The following is a 21,204-nucleotide window of genomic DNA, read 5'->3' as shown; positions in this document are numbered from 1 at the left end:
AGGTATGGTACGTGTGTGATCTCGCCTCGCCTCAGAGCCGCCACCAGGTTAAGGCCATTGTCACACACGACCATGCCTGGATGTAGGTTCAGCGGTCTCAGCCACAGAACTGCCTGCTCTTTCACAGCTGTCTACAACTCACAAGCAGTGGGAGGTTTATCACCTAAGCTTATGAGTTTCAGCACAGCCTGTTGCCGCTTGGCTGAGGCAGTACTGCAGTGCTTCCAGCTTGTAACTGATGTGGTGATATCTGAGATGGAGGCTGAACATGAGGAGGAGGATGATGTGCAGGAGCTGTACACTGTGGGGGCAACTCTGACTGACATAGGGCCTGCAATCCTCGGTGTGGGGAGGATTTGTTCCGTCCCAAGGTCTGACTGGGTCCCGGCTTCCACTATGTTTACCCAGTGTGCCGTCAGGGATATGTACCATCCCTGGCCACAAGCATTTGTCCACGTGTCCGTTGTCAGGTGGACTCTCCCAGTAACTGCGTTGTTGAGGGCACGGCAGATGTTTTGGGACACGTGCTTGTGTAGTGCGGGGATGGCACACCGGACAAAATAGTGTCGGCTGGGGACCGAGTACCGAGGGACAGCCACCGCCATAAGGTTTCGGAAGGATTCCGTCTCCAGCAGCCTAAAAGGCAGCATTTCCAATGCAAGCAGTCGTGAAATGTGCGAATTTAGGACTGTGGCCTGTGGGGCGTTGGCTGCGAATTTGTGCTTTCGTTCAAAGCTCTGGGATATGGACAACTGAACGCTGCGGTGGGACGTGGACGTTGATGCTGTTTCTTGAGAAACTGCCATAACAAGTGAAGACTGAGAGGAGGGGGCATCTTTGCATGCAGTATGGACAGGGGATTGCCTTGCACACACAACAGGGGGTTCTATTGCACGCACAACAGTGGAAGAAGCAGTGGTGACACCCGCTGACACTGGTCGTGGACCCTGGGGTTCGCCCCACAAAGTCGGGTGCTTTGCTGACATGTGCCTGATCATGCTGGTGGTGGTCAGGCTGGTAGTTTTGTCACCCCTGCTGATGCTGGCCTGGCAGGTGGTACAAATGGCCTTTTTGGGGTTATCAGCAGAGTCTTTAAAAAAATTCCAGACTCTGGAAGACCTACCGGTTGTACTGGCAGCGTCCCTCGTGTTGGTGTTACGGGGAACGGTTGCCCGCCTTCTGTCTGCGGCCACCACACTGCTTCTTCCTGCCTGTTGGGGTACCCTGCCTCCCTCTCCCTGTGTGCTGCTGGCCTCGCTCTGGGTGTCCTCCTGCCACATTGGGTCAGTTACTAGATCATCCACCAACTCCTCCTCTTCCACTTCCGCACTACGGTCCTCCTCCTCACTTCGTGGCAATTGTGTCTCGTCATCGTCCACCTCTCGTGACAAATTACCAGCGTCGCCTTCCTGTGGCTGTGCCTGTTCAAATATTTGGCCATCGCTACATGGGATCTCCTCTTCCACCACTTCAAGCGGAGCAGGCGAGGGGCACAAATATGGAAATGGACCAGTGAACAGCTCTTGAGAGTGTCCAACTGTGGGATCAGTTGCTGACTGACGACACTCGGCATGGTGGGAGGAAGGAGCATCAAGGTGAAGAGGAGTATGCAGTCGAGACTCACGGCTAATAACACTTGACCATGTGGAAGACAGACCGGAGGTGGTGGTGCCCAGGTGACTGGAAATATTATCTGCTATCCAATTAATAACCTGTTCACTTTGATCAGTTCACAATAGTGGTGCTGTTGTGTGCTTCCCTAGTAATTCGGTCAAGAACTGGGAGCGAGAAGATGTGGCTGTTGGTTGTGGCACATTTTCACCTTGGCCACGGCCACATCCTCTGCACGCACCATCACCAGAAAGTCCAGTTCCACGTCCCTTGCCATGCACCTTTCCCATTGTAAATGAAGTAAAATAGCTTACACTCGCACTAACAATGGCGAAAGGGTAATAAAAAGGAGATTTGAACCGTGGAAAAGGAAAACCACAGTTCTATTTCTCTGGCCTACACCAGACTCTTTTAAACAGATATATTGGTGTCTGAACAGTCAGCGAGACACTGAAAATGTTTTTTTTTTATGGAAAAAAGGCAAGCAGGTTGATAACACCCAGATTTGAACCGTGGAAGAGGAAAAACACTGTTCTAGTTATCTGGCCTACACCAGACTCTCTTAAACAGATATATTGATGTCTGAACAGACAAAAGACAAAAAAAAGTGGATAATACAGAGATTTGAACCATGGAACTGCAAAACCACAGTTATAATTTCCTGGTGTATACCAGACTTGTTAAAATAGATATATTTGTGTCCGAACAGTCAGCGACACACTAAAACTGTTTTTTTTATGGAAAAAAGGCAAGCAGGTTGATAACACCCAGATTTGAACCGTGGAAGAGGAAAACCACAGTTCTATTTCTCTGGCCTACACCAGACTCTTTTAAACAGATATATTGGTGTCTGAACAGTCAGCCAGACACTGAAAATGTTTTTTTTTTTATGGAAAAAAGACAAACAAGTGGATAATACAGAGATTTGAACTGTGGAACTGCAAAACCACAGTTATAATTTCCTGGTGTATACCAGACTTGTTAAAATAGATATATTTGTCTCTGAACAGTCAGCGACACACTCAAACTGTTTTTTTTAAGGAAAAAAGGCAAGCAGGTTGATAACACCCAGATTTGAACCGTGGAAGAGGAAAACCACAGTTCTATTTCTCTAGCCTACACCAGACTCTTTTAAACAGATATATTTGTGTCTGAACACTCACAGACACACTCAATTTTTATTTTGAGGGGGGGAAATACCAAAAGGTTAATAAGACGGGTATTTGTACAGTCTGACTTAGGAAAAAAAAAACAGGATTTAGATGAAAAAAAAGGATTTTTCCTGGCCCCTGAGCCCTGGGGATAAGTCTAGCAATTTGACCAGCAGGAGCACACAGGACTGTAATGCAGTGTTTGTTGGTATAACCACTGCGTCTCCTATGCAGCCTGCCTGATATCTGGGATGGATATTAGTCCTGAGAAGGACTGTTTGTTTGATTTGGCAGGCTTTAGAGACCCTACACTAACTATTTTGCAGTATAAATCTCTCCCTAGCTCAGCAGCACTGACCCTACACTGTCTGATCCGGAGCGACTGTGTCCAAGATGGCGGTCCCTGGTTTTAAATACTCGAGATGACGCTGTGCGGCCAGCCAATCACTGTAATGCCCACAAAGAACATGGCTGCGGCATTACAGTGACTGGCTGGCAATCCCTGCATGTTCATTGGCTCTGTAAAGAGCGCCAAATGTGCAGGGCGGAGACCCGAGCTATCGCCCGAGTAACCCGGAAATGCTCAGTGCTCGCCGAACATCCCAAGTAGTGAGATGCTCGGGCGAGTACCGAGCAGTGTCGCGCATGCTCGCTCAACACTAGTCATCACCAATACGTCTTTTGCTGATATGAGAAATAAGAGAATAGCATTCCGTAATGGGTGAAAATGCAGGTGTTGGCCACGATCAGTGTTAGCATCATTTGTGGGCATTTAACCCCCTAAGATTGTACTATCAATAGCAAAAACAGCATCTAGATCGTTAGAGTTTTCCCATGAACAAAGTTCATCTTAGTTAATAGACGTTGGAATAAAAATCAATTCCACAATTGAATGTGTTAAAATATTCTTGTTCTGAGATAGTCTTATAAATGTGCCCCATCTATGTACTGTGTGATGGCTGCGTCTGACCATACAGGAACATGGTCTGATCATACCACAGCTCCTGGGCAGGGGAGGAAGCAAAATAGTATACAGACATTAAGGCATGGGATCACTGCGTATTCTTTTTTTGAGATAAGACATTTCCCTACCTGTTTAAAAAAACATGTTTTCCTTCTCACAAAAATGTTGTATACTCTTTTACTTCCTTCCCTGCCCAGGAGCTGTGGTATGTGGCTAATTTTTCATCAAATTTCAGATTTTTTTTTTATAAATAAGCAAAAATCATATCAACCTGGATTTACCACTAAGGGTACGTGCCACAATCAGGAATAGCAGTGTTTTGGATGCAGCTCACCTGCGCTGTATCGAAAACACTGCGCTCTACTTTACAAGCACAGTGGATGGGATTTATAGAAATCCCGTGCCCACTGTGCTTCTATTTGACGCTGGTTTACATGGCACAGGTTTGCGAGCTGCAGCATGTTAATTATCTGCAGTGGAGATGCTAATAGTTTCACCCATAGCCAGTCATTAGATGCGGTAAATCCGCATGGTTTAATGAACACATGTGGATTTTCCTGTGTGATTAGAACATGGCGCTTTGGAAGCAGCAAAAATACGCTGGGTCAAGAACGCTGCTATTTCCTGATCGTGGGGACGTAGCCTAACAAAGTAAAATGTATCATGCAAAAACAATCTCAGAATCACTGAAAAATGCTGAAGTAGTCTTGAATTATTACCACATACAGAAACATACAAGATTTATAGTGTAAAGTTAAAGGAGTTTTCCCACTACATTGATCCTTTAGATAGGTCACCTCCATCATATTGTTTCATGGCTACTGCAGATCAGCTTTTATTCAAATAATTACTCAAAGGGAATCTGTTAGCAAGATTTCATCCTCCAAACTAATTATACATGTACGTGTACTATAGCTTTTTCATAGACCAATAAAACAATACCTTTACATGGTCATACCTCCATTACTGAGAAATTAGAAGTTGAAATAATATGCAAATGAGGCAGACAAGCTATTTGTAGATCTGAGGCCTCTGTCACTCCAGTTATTTTTCCGGTTTAGCGCTACCTCCTCCTGCTTGACTGAGAGTCTCTGTGCTGTGTAACTTCAGAAGAAGAAGCCATCAACCAAGCATGAGGAGGTGGTGCTGGATGGGAAATAGAGCTGGAGTGACAGAGACTTCAGATGTACAGTCTCACTTGCATATCAAATCCAACGCTGATTTCTCAATAACGGAGGAATGGACTGGCCATGTAAAGACATCGCTGGACTTGTCTTTGAAACAGCTACATAATATAAATGGTTTGGGATGTAAAATCATGCTGACAGATTCTCTTTAATGTTGCAAAGATTATTATAAAGAACTACAGTATATATTATTTTGTCATGTCTGGAAAACAAATGTTAATCAACAAATCCCTGGCAGTATATGGTCTAGAGCAGGGGTCTCAAACTGAGCTGGATATATGGGCTGTGCATAGAAAAAAATTTGAATTTGGGGGCCGCATTCTTTGCAAGACAAAGTAACATTTTTAGTGATACCATTTTTTTTCTTTACACCTTTTGATAATTGTTTTGAACATTTCTGGCATGTTTATTTTATTAAATGGCTTTCATCGTATGGGTTATGGTAGTTTTATAACTTGGATCGTTATGGATGTGGCGATAACAAACATACACTTCTTTTGTTTTCTTTAGTTTATATATAAAACAGCATTTTTAGTTGCAAAGTATTTTTTCATGCTTTATTTTGATTGTTTTTTGTTTCAACCAATTGGCTACATACAGTAAAGTTGTCTTACAATTAGCAACATATAGTAATTCTGGCAATCATCTTGTAATAATGTGCCACATCCTGGTCCCCATCTTGTAATACTGTCCCCCTTCCTGGACCCCATTTTGTAGTAATCCCACTTCCTGGTCCCCATCTTGTAGTATTGCCCCATACTGGTCCCCTTCTTGTAGTAATGCCCCATCCTGGTCCCCTTCTTGTAGTACTGTCCACATCCAAGTCCCCATATGGTAGTAAGGTCTCCTTCCTCATCCTCATCTTGTAGTAATGTCTCCATTCAGGTCCCCTTCTTGTATTAATGTCCCCATGTTGTAATAAAGTCCCCATCCTGGTCACCATTGTGTAGTAATGCCCAATCCTAGTCCTCATGTTGTAGTAATCCACCATCCTGGTCCCCTTCTTGTAGTAATCTCCCCATCGATGTCCCCATACTGAACTGTAGTAATGTCCCCATCTTGTAATAATGCCCCATCCTGGTCCTCATCTAGAAGAAATGCCCCTTCCTGATCCCCATCTTGCAGTAATGTACCCATTCTTGTACCCTTCTTGAAGTATTGCCCCCATCCCGGTCCTCTACTTATAGTAATCCCCCATCCTGGTCCCCTACTTCTAGTAATGCCCCATCCTGGTCCTCATCTTGTAGTAATGCTCCATTTTGGTCCCCTTCTTATAGTAATGCCTCATCCTGGACACCTTCTTATAGTAATGCTCCATTCTTATATCATTCTTGTAGTAATGTCACATCCTGGTCCCCTTCTCATACTAATGTTCCATCCCGGTCCCTTCCTTTATAGAAATGTTCCACCCTGGTCCCATTTTTAAAGTAATGTCCCATCCTAGTCCTTCTCTTATATTAATGCCCCATCCTGGTCCCCTTCTTTTATAATGCACCATCCTGGTCCCCTTCCTATAGTAATGTCCTATCCTGGTTCCCTTTTTATAATAATGCCCTATCCTGTTCCCCTTCTTATAGTAATGCACCATCCTGGTCCTCATCTTGTAGTATTGCCCCATTCTGGTCCCCTTCTTATAGTAATGTCCCATCCTGATCCCCTTTCTATAGTAATGTCCCATCCTGGTCCCCTTTTGATAGTAATGCCCTATCCTAGTCCCCTTCTTATAGTAATGTCCCCTTTTTATAGTAAAGCCCCATCCTGGTCCTCATCTTGTAGTAATGCTCCATTCTGGTCCCCTTCTTTAAGTAATGCCCAATCCTTGTTCCCTTTTTATAGTAATGCCCCATCCTGGTCCCCATCTTATAGTAATACACCATTCTGGTCCCCTTCTTAAAGTAATGCCCAATCCTTGTTCCCTTCTTATAGTAATGCCATATCCTGGTCCCCTTTTTATACTAATGCCCCATCCTGGTCCTCATCTTGTAGTAATGCCCCATTCTGGTTCCTTTCTTACAGTAATGTCCCATCCTGGTCTCCTTCTTACAGTAATGTCCCATCCTAGTCTCCTTTTTATAGTAATGTCCCATCCTGGTCCCCTTCTTATAGTAATGCCCCATCCTGGTCCCCTTCTTATAGTAATGTCCAATCCTGGTCCTTCTCTTATATTAATGTCCCATCCTGGTCCCTTTCTTTTAGTAATGCCCCATCCTGGTCCCCTTCTTACAGTAATGTCCAATCCTGGTCCCCTTCGTATGGTACTGCCCCATCCTAGCCCCCTTCTTGTAGTAACGCCCCATCCAAACCCCATCTGCAGTAACACTCCATACTGCTCCCTTGTAGTAATGCCCTGTCCTGGTTCCTTTCTTGTAGTACTGTCCATATCCAGGTCCCCATATTGTAGTAAGGTCTCCTTCCTGGTCCCAATCTTGTAGTAATGTCTCCATACAGGTCCCTTTCTTGTAGTAATGTCCCCATATTGTAATAAAGTCCCCATCCTGGTCACCATTGTGTAGTAATGCCCCATCCTGGTAGTCATGTTGTAGTAATTCACCATCCTGGTCCCCTTCTTGTAGTAATCTGTCCATCCAGGTACCCATACTGTAGTAATGCCCCATCTTGTAATAATGCCCCATCCGGGTTCTCATCTAGAAGAAATTCCCCATCCTGGTCCTCATCTTGGAGTAATGTACCCAATCTTGTCCCCTTCTTGTAGTAATGTCCTGGTTCCCTTCTTATAGTAATGCCCCATCCGGGTCCTCATCTTGTAGTAATGCTCCATTCTTGTCCCCTTCTTATAGTAATGCCTCATCCTGGTCCTTAATTTATATTAATGTCCCATCCTGGTCCCCTTCTTTTAGTAATACCCCATCCTGGTCTCCTTATAGTAATGTCCCATCCTGGTCCCCTTATTTTAGTAATGCCCCATCTTGTTCCTCATCTTGTAGTATTGCCCGATTCTGGTCCCCTTCTTATAGTAATGTCCCATCCTGGTCCCCTTCTGATAGTAATGTTCCATCATGGTCCTCTTTGTCCAGTAATGTCCCATCCTGATCCCCTTTCTATAGTAATGTCCCATCCTGGTCCCCTTCTAATAGTGATGTCCCATCCTGGTCCTCATCTTGTAGTAATGCCCCACTCTGGTTCCCTTCTTATAGTAATGCCCCATCCTGGTCCTCATCTTGTAGTATTGCCCCATTCTGGTCCCCTTCTTACAGTAATGTCCCATCCTGGTCTCCTTCTTATAGTAATGTCCCATCCTGGTTTCCTCCTTATAGTAATGTCCCATCCTGGTCCCCTTCTTATAGTAATGTCCCATCCTGGTCCTTCTCTTATATTAATGTCCCATCCTGGTTCCCTTTTTTTAGTAATGCCCCATCCTGGTCCCCTTCTTATAGTAATGTCTCATCCTGGTCCCCTTCTTACAGTAATGTCACATCCTTGTCCCCTTTGTATAGTAATGCCCCATCCTGGCCCCCTTCTTATAGTAGTGCCCCATCCTGGTCCTCATCTTGTAGTAATACACTATTCTGGTCAACTTCTTATAGTAATGACCCATCCTGGTCCCCTTCTTATAGTAATGTCCCATCCTGGTCCTTCTCTTATATCAATGTCTCATCCTGGCCCCCTTCTTTTAGTAGTGTCCCATCCTGGTCCCCTTCTTATAATAATGTCCAATCCTGGTCCCCTTCTTATAGTAATGCCCCATCCTGGCCCCTTTCTTATAGTAGTGCCCCATCCAGGTCCCCATCTTGTAGTAATATACCATTCTGGTTCCCCTTCTTACATTAATGTCCCATCCTAGTCCCTTTCTGAAAGTAAGGTTCCATCCTGGTCCCCTTCTTATAGTAATGTCCCATCCTGGTCCCCTTCTTACAGTAATGTCCCATCCTGGTCCCCTTTGTATAGTAATGCCCCATCCTGGAACCCTTCTTATAGTAGTGCACCATTCTGGTCCTCATCTTGTAGTAATACACCATTCTAGTCCCCTTCTTAAAGTAATGCCCAATCATTGTTCCCTTCTTATAGTAATGCCCTATCCTGTTCCCCTTTTTATACTAATGCCCCATCCTGGTCCTCATCTTGTAGTAATGCCCCATTCTGGTTCCCTTCTTACAGTAATGTCCCATCCTGGTCTCCTTCTTACAGTAATGTCCCATCCTAGGCTTCTTTTTATAGTAATGTTCCATCCTGGTCCCCTTCTTATAGTAATGGCCCATCATGGTCCCCTTCTTATAGTAATGTCCCATCCTGGTCCTTCTCTCATATTTATATCCCACCCTGGTCCCCTTCTTTTAGTAATGCCCCATCCTGGTCCCCTTCTTATAGTAATGTCTCATCCTGGTCCCCTTCTTACAGTAATGTCCCATCCTTGTCCCCTTCGTATAGTAATTCCCCATCCTGGCTCCCTTCTTATAGTAGTCCCCCATCTTGGTCCTCATCTTGTAGTAATACACCATTCTGGTCAACTTCTTATAGTAATGACCCATCCTGGTTCTGACGCGCCCCCAGAGCCGTGGGGTACTCGGCAGCCGGGCCTCTATGGATGCCGGTGGGGGATATCACGGTGGCTGGCCCGGTCACCCAAAAGGGGAATTATTTATAGGGGATTTGTAAAGTGTTCGTGACGCCGCCAATTTCAGGAAATAAAAAATATTGTAAACAGATATGTCCCTGTATTATTTCAAGATCGAGACTTAAACAAAATCCTGGAAAATGGATTAGTATGTGTGCCGAGAAAAGGGAGATCAATAGGTGCTACTCTTTCCCCAAGCCTATACATGCCACAAAAAAGTGATAAAAAAATCTGGCTCAGTTGCAAAGGTTTTTTTAAATGTGCATATTCCAAATGTACGATGTGCCAGTATACATTGCAAACTCAAAAAATTGATGCTGCTAATGATATAAAAAGATTTATTAATTGCAATACTAATTATGTTGTGTATTGCATATTTTGCAAAGAATGTAAAATAAAATACATTGGCTGCACAATGCGTAAATTAAAGAAAAGGATGGCAGAACATGTTACCAACATCAAAAATAAACATGCATCCTATTCAGGAGCTTGCAAGCATTTTGTAGAGAGACATACAGGGGAATTAAATAATTTTTCATTCTATGGGTTAGAAAAGGTGGATATTCCTATTAGAGGAGGGGATTGGAGGAAAAAACTCCTCCTAAGAGAGTTATTTTGGATTATCAAACTGGATACAAAATACCCCAATGGCATGAACTATAGGAATGATAGCCTTTATCTATATTAAATCTCAGAGAATTGAATGTCTGTGTGTTTTTTTGTTTTTTTTTCCTTTCTCTCTTTTTCTCTGGTTTTCTTGTGATTTAGCCTTGTGATTATGCTGATTATTCTCAAATGTGATTGATTGCTAACATATGTGTTTATTGATCAACGGTTGGTCACCATTTGTTTTTATACCATGTATCATAAGGAATCTCTATCTCAGTGAATAAGGGCTTTTGCCAGAAACGCGTTGAGACGTATCCCCAACCTGTATGATCTTTTAATTATTTTTCAATAAATTGAAGATTTTAATTATTTTTGGGACTCACCATAATTATTATTTTTCTTTCGTGACGCCACCTGTGGAGTGCGGCTAAAGGGAGCCGCCGCTGCGGAGCAGTCCTCTGAGGCAGGTGGTAGGGCAGCTTGTGATGGAACGGCTCCCCACAGGTGGAGCAGCAGGCCTCAGGGCAGTGTGAAGAGAGAGGAGTGCGCTGGGCGTTGAAGTGTAGGGAGGACAAGATGGAGCAGCTGAAATAATGGATGGAGGCAGTACGGTGCAGTCATCCGAGTCTTTACTCACAGTTCTTATGAGAGTTCCACTGGTGCACTGTACGGGTGCCAGCCTCCCACGTCGCGCTGCGCTCACCAGGCAGGGGTTCAGCTCTTCCTCAGGCAGATTAGGAGCACCTGACGGAACCTCGCTTTCTTGTGTTCCTAACTAGACCGTCTTCACGCTGGGTCTTCTCCCTCCTGCCCTGCGCTTCCCCACTCTCAATCCCGCTCGGGTGCTCTGAAGTCCCTCCTATCTTGCTGGAGTTCCCGGACCTGCTTGACCCTCACGGGGATTAGAATAAGGCTGCAGCAACGGGTCTATGAAAGCCAGAAGCCTCCGGTTTTTCCAGCCGAGACTTGGAGTAACACGGCTGGTCCCCTTCTTGCGGCCTACGATCCCTCTGTCTTCTGACAGATTTGGGGCGTACGGGTGCCGTCCTGCACTCGCCGTACCCCCTGGGATCCCTTCTGTCAATCGGAGCCTACTTCTCTGCTCCCCTCCTGGGCCTCTAAGACTAGGCCCTACTTGTGGAGCAGAGCTCCTAAAGAGACTCTGCTCCCAGACTGTCCTACTGAACTGTTCTCTGCCACCCTAAGATGGCTTCCCATTATATACCTACTGTCAAAGTGCTCCTCTAAACTGCTTCCTCCACCCACACCCCTACTGGTTCTCCCTACCTTTGGGTTCCCCCCACTCCAGCCAGGGACAGGGCTCAGCAGGAAAACGCATTGCGTCTTGCCCTTCGAGCTGGCCTGGAGCAGTGTAGTGTTGGATGCAGGTGTTGGGGTTCTGGGCAGCACTCGCTCCTTACCTGAGAGAAGGAGATACCACACCTCTGGGTGAGGTGCAGTACCTCTGTGGCGACTGAACCCTCAGTGGTGCCACAGTTCCCTTCTTATAGTAATGTCCCATCCTTGTCCCCTTCTTTTAGTAATGTCCCATTGTGGTCCCCTTCTTTTAGTAATATCCCATCCTGGTCCCCTTCTTATAGTAATGTCCAATCCTGGTCCCCTTCTTATAGTAATGCCTCATCCTAGCCCCCTTCTTATAGTAGTGCCCCATCCAGGTCCCCATCTTGTAGTAATACACCATTCTGGTTCCCCTTCTTACAGTAATGTCCCATCCTAGTCCCTTTCTGATAGTAAGGTTCCATCCTGGTCCCCTTCTTATAGTAATGTCCCATCCTGGTCCACATCTTGTAGTAATACACCATTCTGGTCCTTTTCTTAAAGTACTGTCCCATCCTGGTCCCCTTCTGTTAGTAATGTAACATCCTGGTCCTCATCTTGTAATAATGTCCCATATTGTGCCATTATTCACATACACATAATAATAATAAAAGATTCTTCTCACCTGTCCTCTGTTCATTCGGCGTCCTTTCTGTACATGTGACCCGCGGACACTGTAGACCCCTTGATGATTTCCGCCTAGTCCAGGGGTCGTCGACGTCAGCATTTTATTTCAGTTGAATGTTCGTCTTCGGGCGCACATTCAAATGAAATGTATTGTCGCACAGAGACAAGCTTTCTGGACAGTAATGCCAGTGCCAGCTGTCGGCCAATCAGAGGCCAGCAGCCGACATTGGCGTGCCGGCGCATGGCAGTGATATCATAAGCCGCAGTGGCGCTTTGTCTTTGTGACGCGCCCCCTGGGACATATTCCTTTTTGAGGGGAATACCCGGCACCGGATCAGATGGGGGGTTGTAGTCTCCGAGCGGCTGTGACCCGGTCCCGTGCCCAGGGCGTCAAGCTCAGTGTTATGTGGCAGCTTTACAGATGTTACTACAGTTCTTTTGTGTCGACTACGCCACCCGTTGTGATGCGGTCACTGTGGCCGCCGCTGCAGCAGGGTCCGCTGAGGCTGATGGTGGATGCGCAGCTTGGTGGGATAACCCCCAACGGGAGGGGTATAGCCTCAGAGGGGACAGGCGCAGAGGATGGGGGTTGTGGTGGTGCGGTGCAGCCGGCAATGAAGACAGACTCGGGTTGTGCAGTTAAGGGAGTTTACTTACTGCTGATGTTTCGGTCACTCCAGCTGTTAGTGACCACCCGAGCCGTGCTGCGTCCACCAGGTCCTGGATCCAGCCAACCCCCAAACAAGTCCGGAGCGTGGCCCTGAGCTCTCCCTCTGTCCTTTCTTCAGCCGTCCCCACCAGTGATTCACCTAGGTCCAGCTCCCTCGGGCCTTCTTTTGGGACACCCTTGGCCCTGGGTTCCCTGACCCTTCATGTGGTGTGCCTTCGGGGTGAATGTGGTGGGTGACCGTGACAGACACTGCCCACGGTCTCCGGTCTCTGGCTGGGGAATGTCTTTGCCCCCACCAGCTTGGGTTCCGGTACCCTCTTGCTGACTCCTCACCCGGTGTTCTAATTTGGGTTCTTGGGTCCCTTCAGTCTTCCCCCTCTGGGTCTTTCTCTGCTCCACTCTCTCTCTCTCTCCAGGGCTGCTGTTTCCTTCTCTCTCCTCTCCAACTGACTTGTTCTCAGCGTCTGACCCTGATCTAAGTTGGTGCCCTCCTTATATATCCCTCTATGTGTGAGCTCAGGTGACCAGCACCCAATGAGCTCCTATCACTACCCAGACTGCTCCCCCTATCTGCCCCTACACTACATGGGATGTACCACCCCCCTCCCACTCCAGCCAGGAACAGGCTCGGTTGTACCTGCACATTTCTAAGTGGGAGTACCGTCGGCCTGCTCCTCTGAAATGGGATGTATGTAGTGCATGCAGTCTATCTGAGCTCAGTTCCACACTCCTTCCTTACCCGGGAGTGGAATATCACACCTCTGGGTTGAGGTGCAATACCCCTGTAGCAGCCGAATCCTCAGGGTGCTACATTCCCCCCTGGTAAATCACAGCACGTCCTCGGGCTGTAAGACATAAAACACCAAAACATACAAAATTTTTATATGAACATATAAAACATATAAACATTATATATATATAAAACTTTTTATATAAACATTCTCGTAGACTTCTCTTGTCTCTGGTTCCTCCTCCGGACACTGTGCAACGTGTGTCCGGGAAAAGTGCGACAGTCTCTTTGAAAAACTGGTTTTCCTATAAAACCGGTAGGGGGCGCTTTAGGACGCGCAACTATATACAGGGAAGTTGGAAGTTGGCCGCTCTCAGTCCTCGGCCAGTTAGAGGAAAGGGAATGGCTGCTCACAGTCCTCAGCCTGTAGGATGAAGGGGTTAACGGGTAAACAGTTCCCTGGTCCCAACGGGGACTATTTTCAACAGTTTCAGTTTCTATATACCCCGATTGGGTAACTATTTACAGCTCCTGCTCTGCCGCACTCAACGGCGTCTTCCTCCTGCTCTTTCTTGATATGATGTTTCTTCAGACCCGTCCGGGTCCTCTGGCTCCTCCTCTCCGTACCGCAACTCCTCCTCCGTCAAGCGGTGTACGTGGAGGGCGTAAGGTCCTTTGGCACACTTGTGCCGGGTGAAGGTGACTTCGTCTCCGACGTAGAGGTCACGGCCTTTGTGACCTTCCGGCAGGTGGGACTCGACGTCTCTGCGGGTCACAAAAACGTCACCGCGGTTGTTACGGTCCCGAATAAAGCCCCACCCATGCTGCGGGTTGAACTTTATCACTGTCCCGATGGTGCGGGGACAATGCGCTGCACGGGGGTTCCTCCTAGTCCGGCTCTTCTGCTCCGCGCTCTGGATTTGGGCCTGTTGTTCTCTGACCCGCCTCTCCTCCCGTTCTCTCTTAAACTCTGCCAGCTGTTGACGGCAACACTCTGTACGTTCAGCTGCGGCTGCCCGAGTTTCTCCGGTGAACCCCATCAAATCTTCTCCCGTGGGGTCCCACACGAATTGGGCTTCTGCTAGAGGAGGCGAGACCCGAGCCACGGGCTTCGGAGCCGGGATTAGGGGCTCACACAAGGGCCCTAGTCTTTGCTGCCGCTCCAGCTCAGGGTACCCTTCGGGCCAGATGAAGGGCCGCCCGTCCGGCCATGTGAGCTGGCTGAAGAGGTCCTCCCCCAGGTGTGGCACCCTTGGTATTACGGGCGCGGGCGCGGTGGTGGTGGCGCCCGGGTTGCCCAGGCCTTGCGGCCAGGCCTGGGGCACCTGGAAGGTGAAGGGCACCGTTAGGACGGCGGCGCCCTGGGCTACCTGGCCTTGCGGCCAGGCCGGAGGCTCCGCGGAGGTAGGGGGCGCTGTTGGTGGTGCGGCGCCCGGGGGTACTAGGCCTTGCGACCAGGCTGGTGGTAATTCCTGCTTTGTCACGCTCCGGGTCGGGGCGCGTGACGTCACAGGGGTCGCTGCGGCGGCTTCCGGTCGGGGCCTAGTCCATGGCGGTGACCTGGCGGCTACGGGCACAGCAGGGGGACTTTCGGGCTCTGCGACGGGGAGCTGGGGCAGGTGGGCGGTTTCTCGGCTTGGGGTATAAGCGTCCCCTTTACCTGCCTCCATGCGTTCGGCTCCCTCCTCGGCGCCGTCTCCGGCCTTGGGTCCTCCCGCGCCATCCTCAGAGGCGGTCTGCTTCCTCTTCCAGGGTAGCGTGCTCCGTTGACTGGTCTTTGCGTGCTGAGCCATCTCCCGGCTCCACTCCGCCAGTATCTCCCGCTGTACCCGGGCCATCCTCCGTGCGAGGCCCTCCAGGGCAGTTTGTGCACACTCCCGGTCTCGGGGGAGCTGCGCTAAGATCTCCGCTAGACCTAGCGGGGTTGTGGACTCTAGCAGGCTCCTGACCATCGGGTCGGTGCTGCTCTGCTCTGCTTCCGGCAGGCTCCTGGCCAGCGGGCCGGTGCTGCTCTGCCTTTTCTCCATCTCCGGGTGAGCTCCTCCGCTACTCCTCGTTAGACCTCTTGCCTCCGGGTGCGCTCGCTCCAGACTCCTCCAAGCGACACCCATCTTTTCTCTTCTCTTTCGTCTCCTCCCACCTCGAGGGCGGTCCCGGGGCAACTCGGTGACTGTCAGCTCCAGGGGGAGTTCTTTCACGCTGACAGACACCTCCAGCATCACAGTCTCTGTTGGTGGGGGCGGTTTCCACTTTTGGCGCCATTTTCTGTCCTGGCCCACGATGGGAGGTGGCCTCTTGCCCTCCTTTGGCACGCCCATAATGGCGTCCGCTGCTCTTCCAAGGCGGGAAATCTGCGGTTTTGGCGGGAAGCGTCGCCCAGTGGCGGGAAACTCTGCAGATGGCGGGAACAAGCTGGAAATGGCGGACAATCGGCGGGAAACGACTGGTGATGGAGTCCGATGGCGTGGACCCTCCGGAACCGGCGGGAGACTTCTTTCTGAGGTAAACTTGCACTTTTCTTCAGGCACGCAGTACCCGGGTGTTGCGGGCACGTAATCCTGCCGACTACGCCAAAGTTGACGCGCCCCCTGGGACATATTCCTTTTTGAGGGGAATACCCGGCACCGGATCAGATGGGGGGTTGTAGTCTCCGAGCGGCTGTGACCCGGTCCCGTGCCCAGGGCGTCAAGCTCAGTGTTATGTGGCAGCTTTACAGATGTTACTACAGTTCTTTTGTGTCGACTACGCCACCCGTTGTGATGCGGTCACTGTGGCCGCCGCTGCAGCAGGGTCCGCTGAGGCTGATGGTGGATGCGCAGCTTGGTGGGATAACCCCCAACGGGAGGGGTATAGCCTCAGAGGGGACAGGCGCAGAGGATGGGGGTTGTGGTGGTGCGGTGCAGCCGGCAATGAAGACAGACTCGGGTTGTGCAGTTAAGGGAGTTTACTTACTGCTGATGTTTCGGTCACTCCAGCTGTTAGTGACCACCCGAGCCGTGCTGCGTCCACCAGGTCCTGGATCCAGCCAACCCCCAAACAAGTCCGGAGCGTGGCCCTGAGCTCTCCCTCTGTCCTTTCTTCAGCCGTCCCCACCAGTGATTCACCTAGGTCCAGCTCCCTCGGGCCTTCTTTTGGGACACCCTTGGCCCTGGGTTCCCTGACCCTTCATGTGGTGTGCCTTCGGGGTGAATGTGGTGGGTGACCGTGACAGACACTGCCCACGGTCTCCGGTCTCTGGCTGGGGAATGTCTTTGCCCCCACCAGCTTGGGTTCCGGTACCCTCTTGCTGACTCCTCACCCGGTGTTCTAATTTGGGTTCTTGGGTCCCTTCAGTCTTCCCCCTCTGGGTCTTTCTCTGCTCCACTCTCTCTCTCTCTCCAGGGCTGCTGTTTCCTTCTCTCTCCTCTCCAACTGACTTGTTCTCAGCGTCTGACCCTGATCTAAGTTGGTGCCCTCCTTATATATCCCTCTATGTGTGAGCTCAGGTGACCAGCACCCAATGAGCTCCTATCACTACCCAGACTGCTCCCCCTATCTGCCCCTACACTACATGGGATGTACCACCCCCCTCCCACTCCAGCCAGGAACAGGCTCGGTTGTACCTGCACATTTCTAAGTGGGAGTACCGTCGGCCTGCTCCTCTGAAATGGGATGTATGTAGTGCATGCAGTCTATCTGAGCTCAGTTCCACACTCCTTCCTTACCCGGGAGTGGAATATCACACCTCTGGGTTGAGGTGCAATACCCCTGTAGCAGCCGAATCCTCAGGGTGCTACATTTGCGCGGCAATAAATTTCAATCGAATATGCGTTCGATGATGCACATTCAACTGAAATAAAGCGCTGAAGTCGGAGGCCTCTAGACCGGGCCGCAGTCATCAAGGGGTCTACAGTGCTTGTGGGCTGCATAAAGCAGCCTCAGGGGCCCATGTTTGAGACCCCTGCTCTAGAGCGACATGAAGGTTAATGGTAATTCCATTCATAGTTCACTGTGGTAAAGGGTTAAAGTAATTTTCCGAGCTAAATACAATTCCCTACCCTTTACTATTTAGGTCTCAAGAAAGATGATGCTTCTAATAAATGTATGATTAATTATAAATTTGTTTTCTAAATATTTCCAGTGTGTTATTGCACACAGTATTGTAAAAAGATCTCTCTTTTTCTCTCTCCAGGTATTTTGGGCCCTACAGCTCGTTACTGTGTTAGTGCCAGGAGCAGTTTTTCATCTCTATGCAGCCTGTAAGAGTATAGATCAAGAAGACATCCTCCAGAAACCAGTTTACACAGTTTTTTATATAATCTCTGTACTGTTACGGATTACTTTGGAAGTAGTAGCCTTCTGGCTACAGAGTCATCTTTTTGGTTTTCAAGTGAATCCAATCTTTAAATGTGATGCAGGAAGCCTAGATAAGAAATATAATTTCACCAGGTGCATGGTCCCAGAACACTTTGAGAAAACAATCTTTCTAATTGCAATGTACACATTTACTGTAATTACAATGGTATTGTGTGTCGCTGAGATTTTTGAGATCCTGTACAGGCGTTTGGGATTTCTAAACAATCAGTAACCTTCAGTATGTGCCATCTACTGAATTTCTGGTGCAGAAATATGTAAACATGCTGTACATGCAACAAAACAAGACAAATCTGCAATTTTACTGCAGGTTTTTATATGTGCGATATTACATTTGGAGCATTAATAGCATGTATTTAATTGTAAATATGTATATATTGAGCTGATATCAATTCCTATACATAGACTGATTATGGCTATAAAGTAGGAGAAGTACAAAAGTTCAGTTGACGATACAGTAGTATTAGGCTATGTTCACACATCTTGTTTTTTCAGCGTTTTTTTATGCAAATTTGCAGCTGCGTTTTACAGTACCAGCAAAGTCTATGAGATTCCAGAAATCTCATGTTACACATCTTGTTTTTTTTTATCAGGATTTTGTGCTTTGCAGGTTTTTTTGCAAAATACAGCATGTCACTTCTTTCAGCGTTTTTCACCCACTGGAAATAATGGGTAGTGAAAAAACGCCTAGTGTGAACATAGCTATCAGGTTTTGCTGCATTTTTAGAGAAAATAAGCAAGTACAACAGTATGTGAAACATTTATTTTTGTGATTTTACCATCTTGTCTTGGTCACTGAGATGGTAGTTTGTATTAGGAGAGTTTAATTAAATTAGTGATGTGTAGAGTGTAAACATTGGCTGAGCTAGGTGTAAAGACTGAACAATACCTGTGGCACACGAGGGTGTGAAATTGAACAATGCCCTGAGCAACTCAATGGCAGACCATAGTGTTAAAGTAAATAGTCTCATACAAACTAAATGCACTGCCAGTGTCATAGGTAAACTTTTCCTGAACAATTCACCCCCCTCCCACAGTTACATTTGAAATTCTAGTTAATATGGTTTCATATATGTCTTGCATTGGTAACCTGTGTTCATGCTTCTGTGGTGGCCATGGTTTCCAGCTGTGAGTAGAGGGGCAGCACACCAAGAAGTGGTAATTTGTGTGTGGATACTCCATGTCAGCCACATGTGTAATAGTATATTAACAAATAGGATCACAGCCTGATTATATTTTATTCTCAGTAATGTTTGAAAGCATGATACTGCTACTGAAATATTCATAAAATGCAATTTTTGCAGTGAATTATCATTATGGGAGTCAAAAAGGCAAGCATTGTGATGTTGTAAGCATGACTGGTCTTTTTAGTTAAACAAGAATAACATAGTATGTTTTTTTTCTATTTGTATTAGCCAACATTTGAATTGTATTGTCCCGGAAATGCTGTGCTGCCTGGCTTTTATATCAGAACGTGCTGAAATGCTAAACTAAAGCTGCTTACTAAAAGCAGATAAACATGGGGAAGTAAACTGCAGGCATATACTAATTTTCACAGGCATTTAATACTTGCAAAATGCTTTCATATACTTCAATTAGTCAACCAATAAAAAGTATTAAAAATAATCGACAACAGTGAAAAAATGGCCATCAAGTAGAGACCTTGGATGGACGACAAGCCAATTTATGCGATTCTGTTGACTCTGTTACCAAGAATGATCCTAATCTGTCTGAGATGATCTAGTGAATCCTACTTTGAGCAGGGGGTTGGACCAGATGACCCAGGAGGTCCCTTCCAACTCTACCATTCTATGATTCTAATCAATTAGTCAGTCGTGTCTCTGCTAAATTATATTAATCTTGAAAACCAGCTTCTCATCAAACATTTTGCCTTTATATTTTATTGTTGTTTCACTTCACATTTTTTATGAATAGATTTTAATGTTTAGTTCAGGACTCCTATCAAATATCCATCCAATTTGTATAAAGAGAAAGGGCATCTCTTCTTTCAAGCTAGTTTTTAAATCTGCTATTGTTTCAAACTGTAATCTCAGGAACAGTCTTTATTTGTCAACAGTTTGTGTTATGTAAACTGATTGTGTTTTATTCATTCACACGTTTTGGGTATTTTTTAATTTAAATGTCAAATATTGTATGCAAAAAATAAAAAATATTTATAATTAATATTTAGAATTTTATTGTTTATATGTTGTGTGTAGAAACAATATATCATTTTAGATTTTTATAAATCAAGTGAAATGAAAAGATATAACCACAATCCATGTAACTGAACCAAAAAGCATACTTATAGACAAACCCTAAAGGAATGAAAAAGGCTTTTGTTTATGGCTAAAAAGAAATAATCTTTATTGATACCAAATATGTTAAAAAGAAGATAAGTGTTCATGGTAATATATATATATATATATATATATATATATATATATATATATATATATATATATAGTTGAAACCAGAAGTTTACATACACTATATAAAAAGACACATGTGCATGTTTTTCTCAATATCTGACATGAAATCAGAATAAACCTTTCCCGTTCTAGGTCAATTAGGATTACCATAATTTTTAATATTTTCCAAATGCCAGAATAATGAGAGAGAGAGAATGTTTTAAGGCATTTTTATGACTTAATAAAAAGTGAAAAGTTTACATACATTTCATTAGTATTTGGTACCATTGCCCTTAAACTGAATGACTTGGATCAAACAATTGGGATATCCTTCCACAAGCTTCCCACAATAGTTGGTCAGAATTTGGGCCCATTCCTCCTGACAAAACTGGCGTAACTGATGCAGGTTTGTAGGGAGCCTTGCTCGCATCTGCCTTTTCAACTTTGCCCATACATTTTCAATAGGATTGAGATCCACTCCAAAACATTTACTTCGTTATCCTTAAGCCACTTTGTTACCGTTTCGGCAGCATGCTTCGGGTCATGATCCATTTGGAGGTCCCATTTCCGTCCAAGCTTTAACTTCCTGGCTGATGTCTTGATATGTTGCTTCAGTATTGCCACACAATCTTCTTTTCTCATGATGTGATGTATTTTGTGAAGTGCACCAGTCCCTCCTGCAGCAAAACAACCCGCCAACATGATGCTACCACCCCCGTGTTTCACAGTTGGGATGGTGTTCTTAGGCTTTCAAGCTACTCCCTTGTTCCTCCAAACGTAACGATGGTCATTATACCCAAAAAGTTAAATTTTAGTTTCATCAGACTACAGGACATGTCTCCAAAAATTAAGGTCTTTGCTCCTGTGTGCATTTGCAAACATTAATCTGGGTTTTTTATGTTTCTTTTGGAGTAATGGTTTCTTCCTGGCAGAGTGGCCTTTCAGCCCATGTTGATACAGTACTCGTTTCACTTTGGATA

At 46.5% G+C, this 21,204-nt stretch overlaps 1 protein-coding gene across 1 annotated transcript in view; it reads left to right on the top strand.

The window, feature by feature from the left end:
• Window positions 1-18,027, top strand: part of GJE1 (gap junction protein epsilon 1) — a 64,442-nt gene extending 46,415 nt beyond the window's left edge. Inside the window, exon 3 of the mRNA XM_073673385.1 lies at window positions 17,632-18,027. Coding sequence (XP_073529486.1) covers window positions 17,632-18,027 — 396 coding nt within the window. The remainder of the gene's footprint in view (window positions 1-17,631) is intronic.
• The last annotated feature ends 3,177 nt before the right edge of the window (window positions 18,028-21,204 follow it).

This window comes from Phyllobates terribilis, unplaced genomic scaffold (assembly GCF_046119375.1).
Source record: "Phyllobates terribilis strain yellow unplaced genomic scaffold, ASM4611937v1 Scaffold_3__8_contigs__length_932513732, whole genome shotgun sequence".
NCBI lineage: Eukaryota > Metazoa > Chordata > Amphibia > Anura > Dendrobatidae > Phyllobates > Phyllobates terribilis.
Note: the sequence above shows the minus strand (reverse complement) of the source record. Positions and strands in the feature narration are given on the sequence as shown.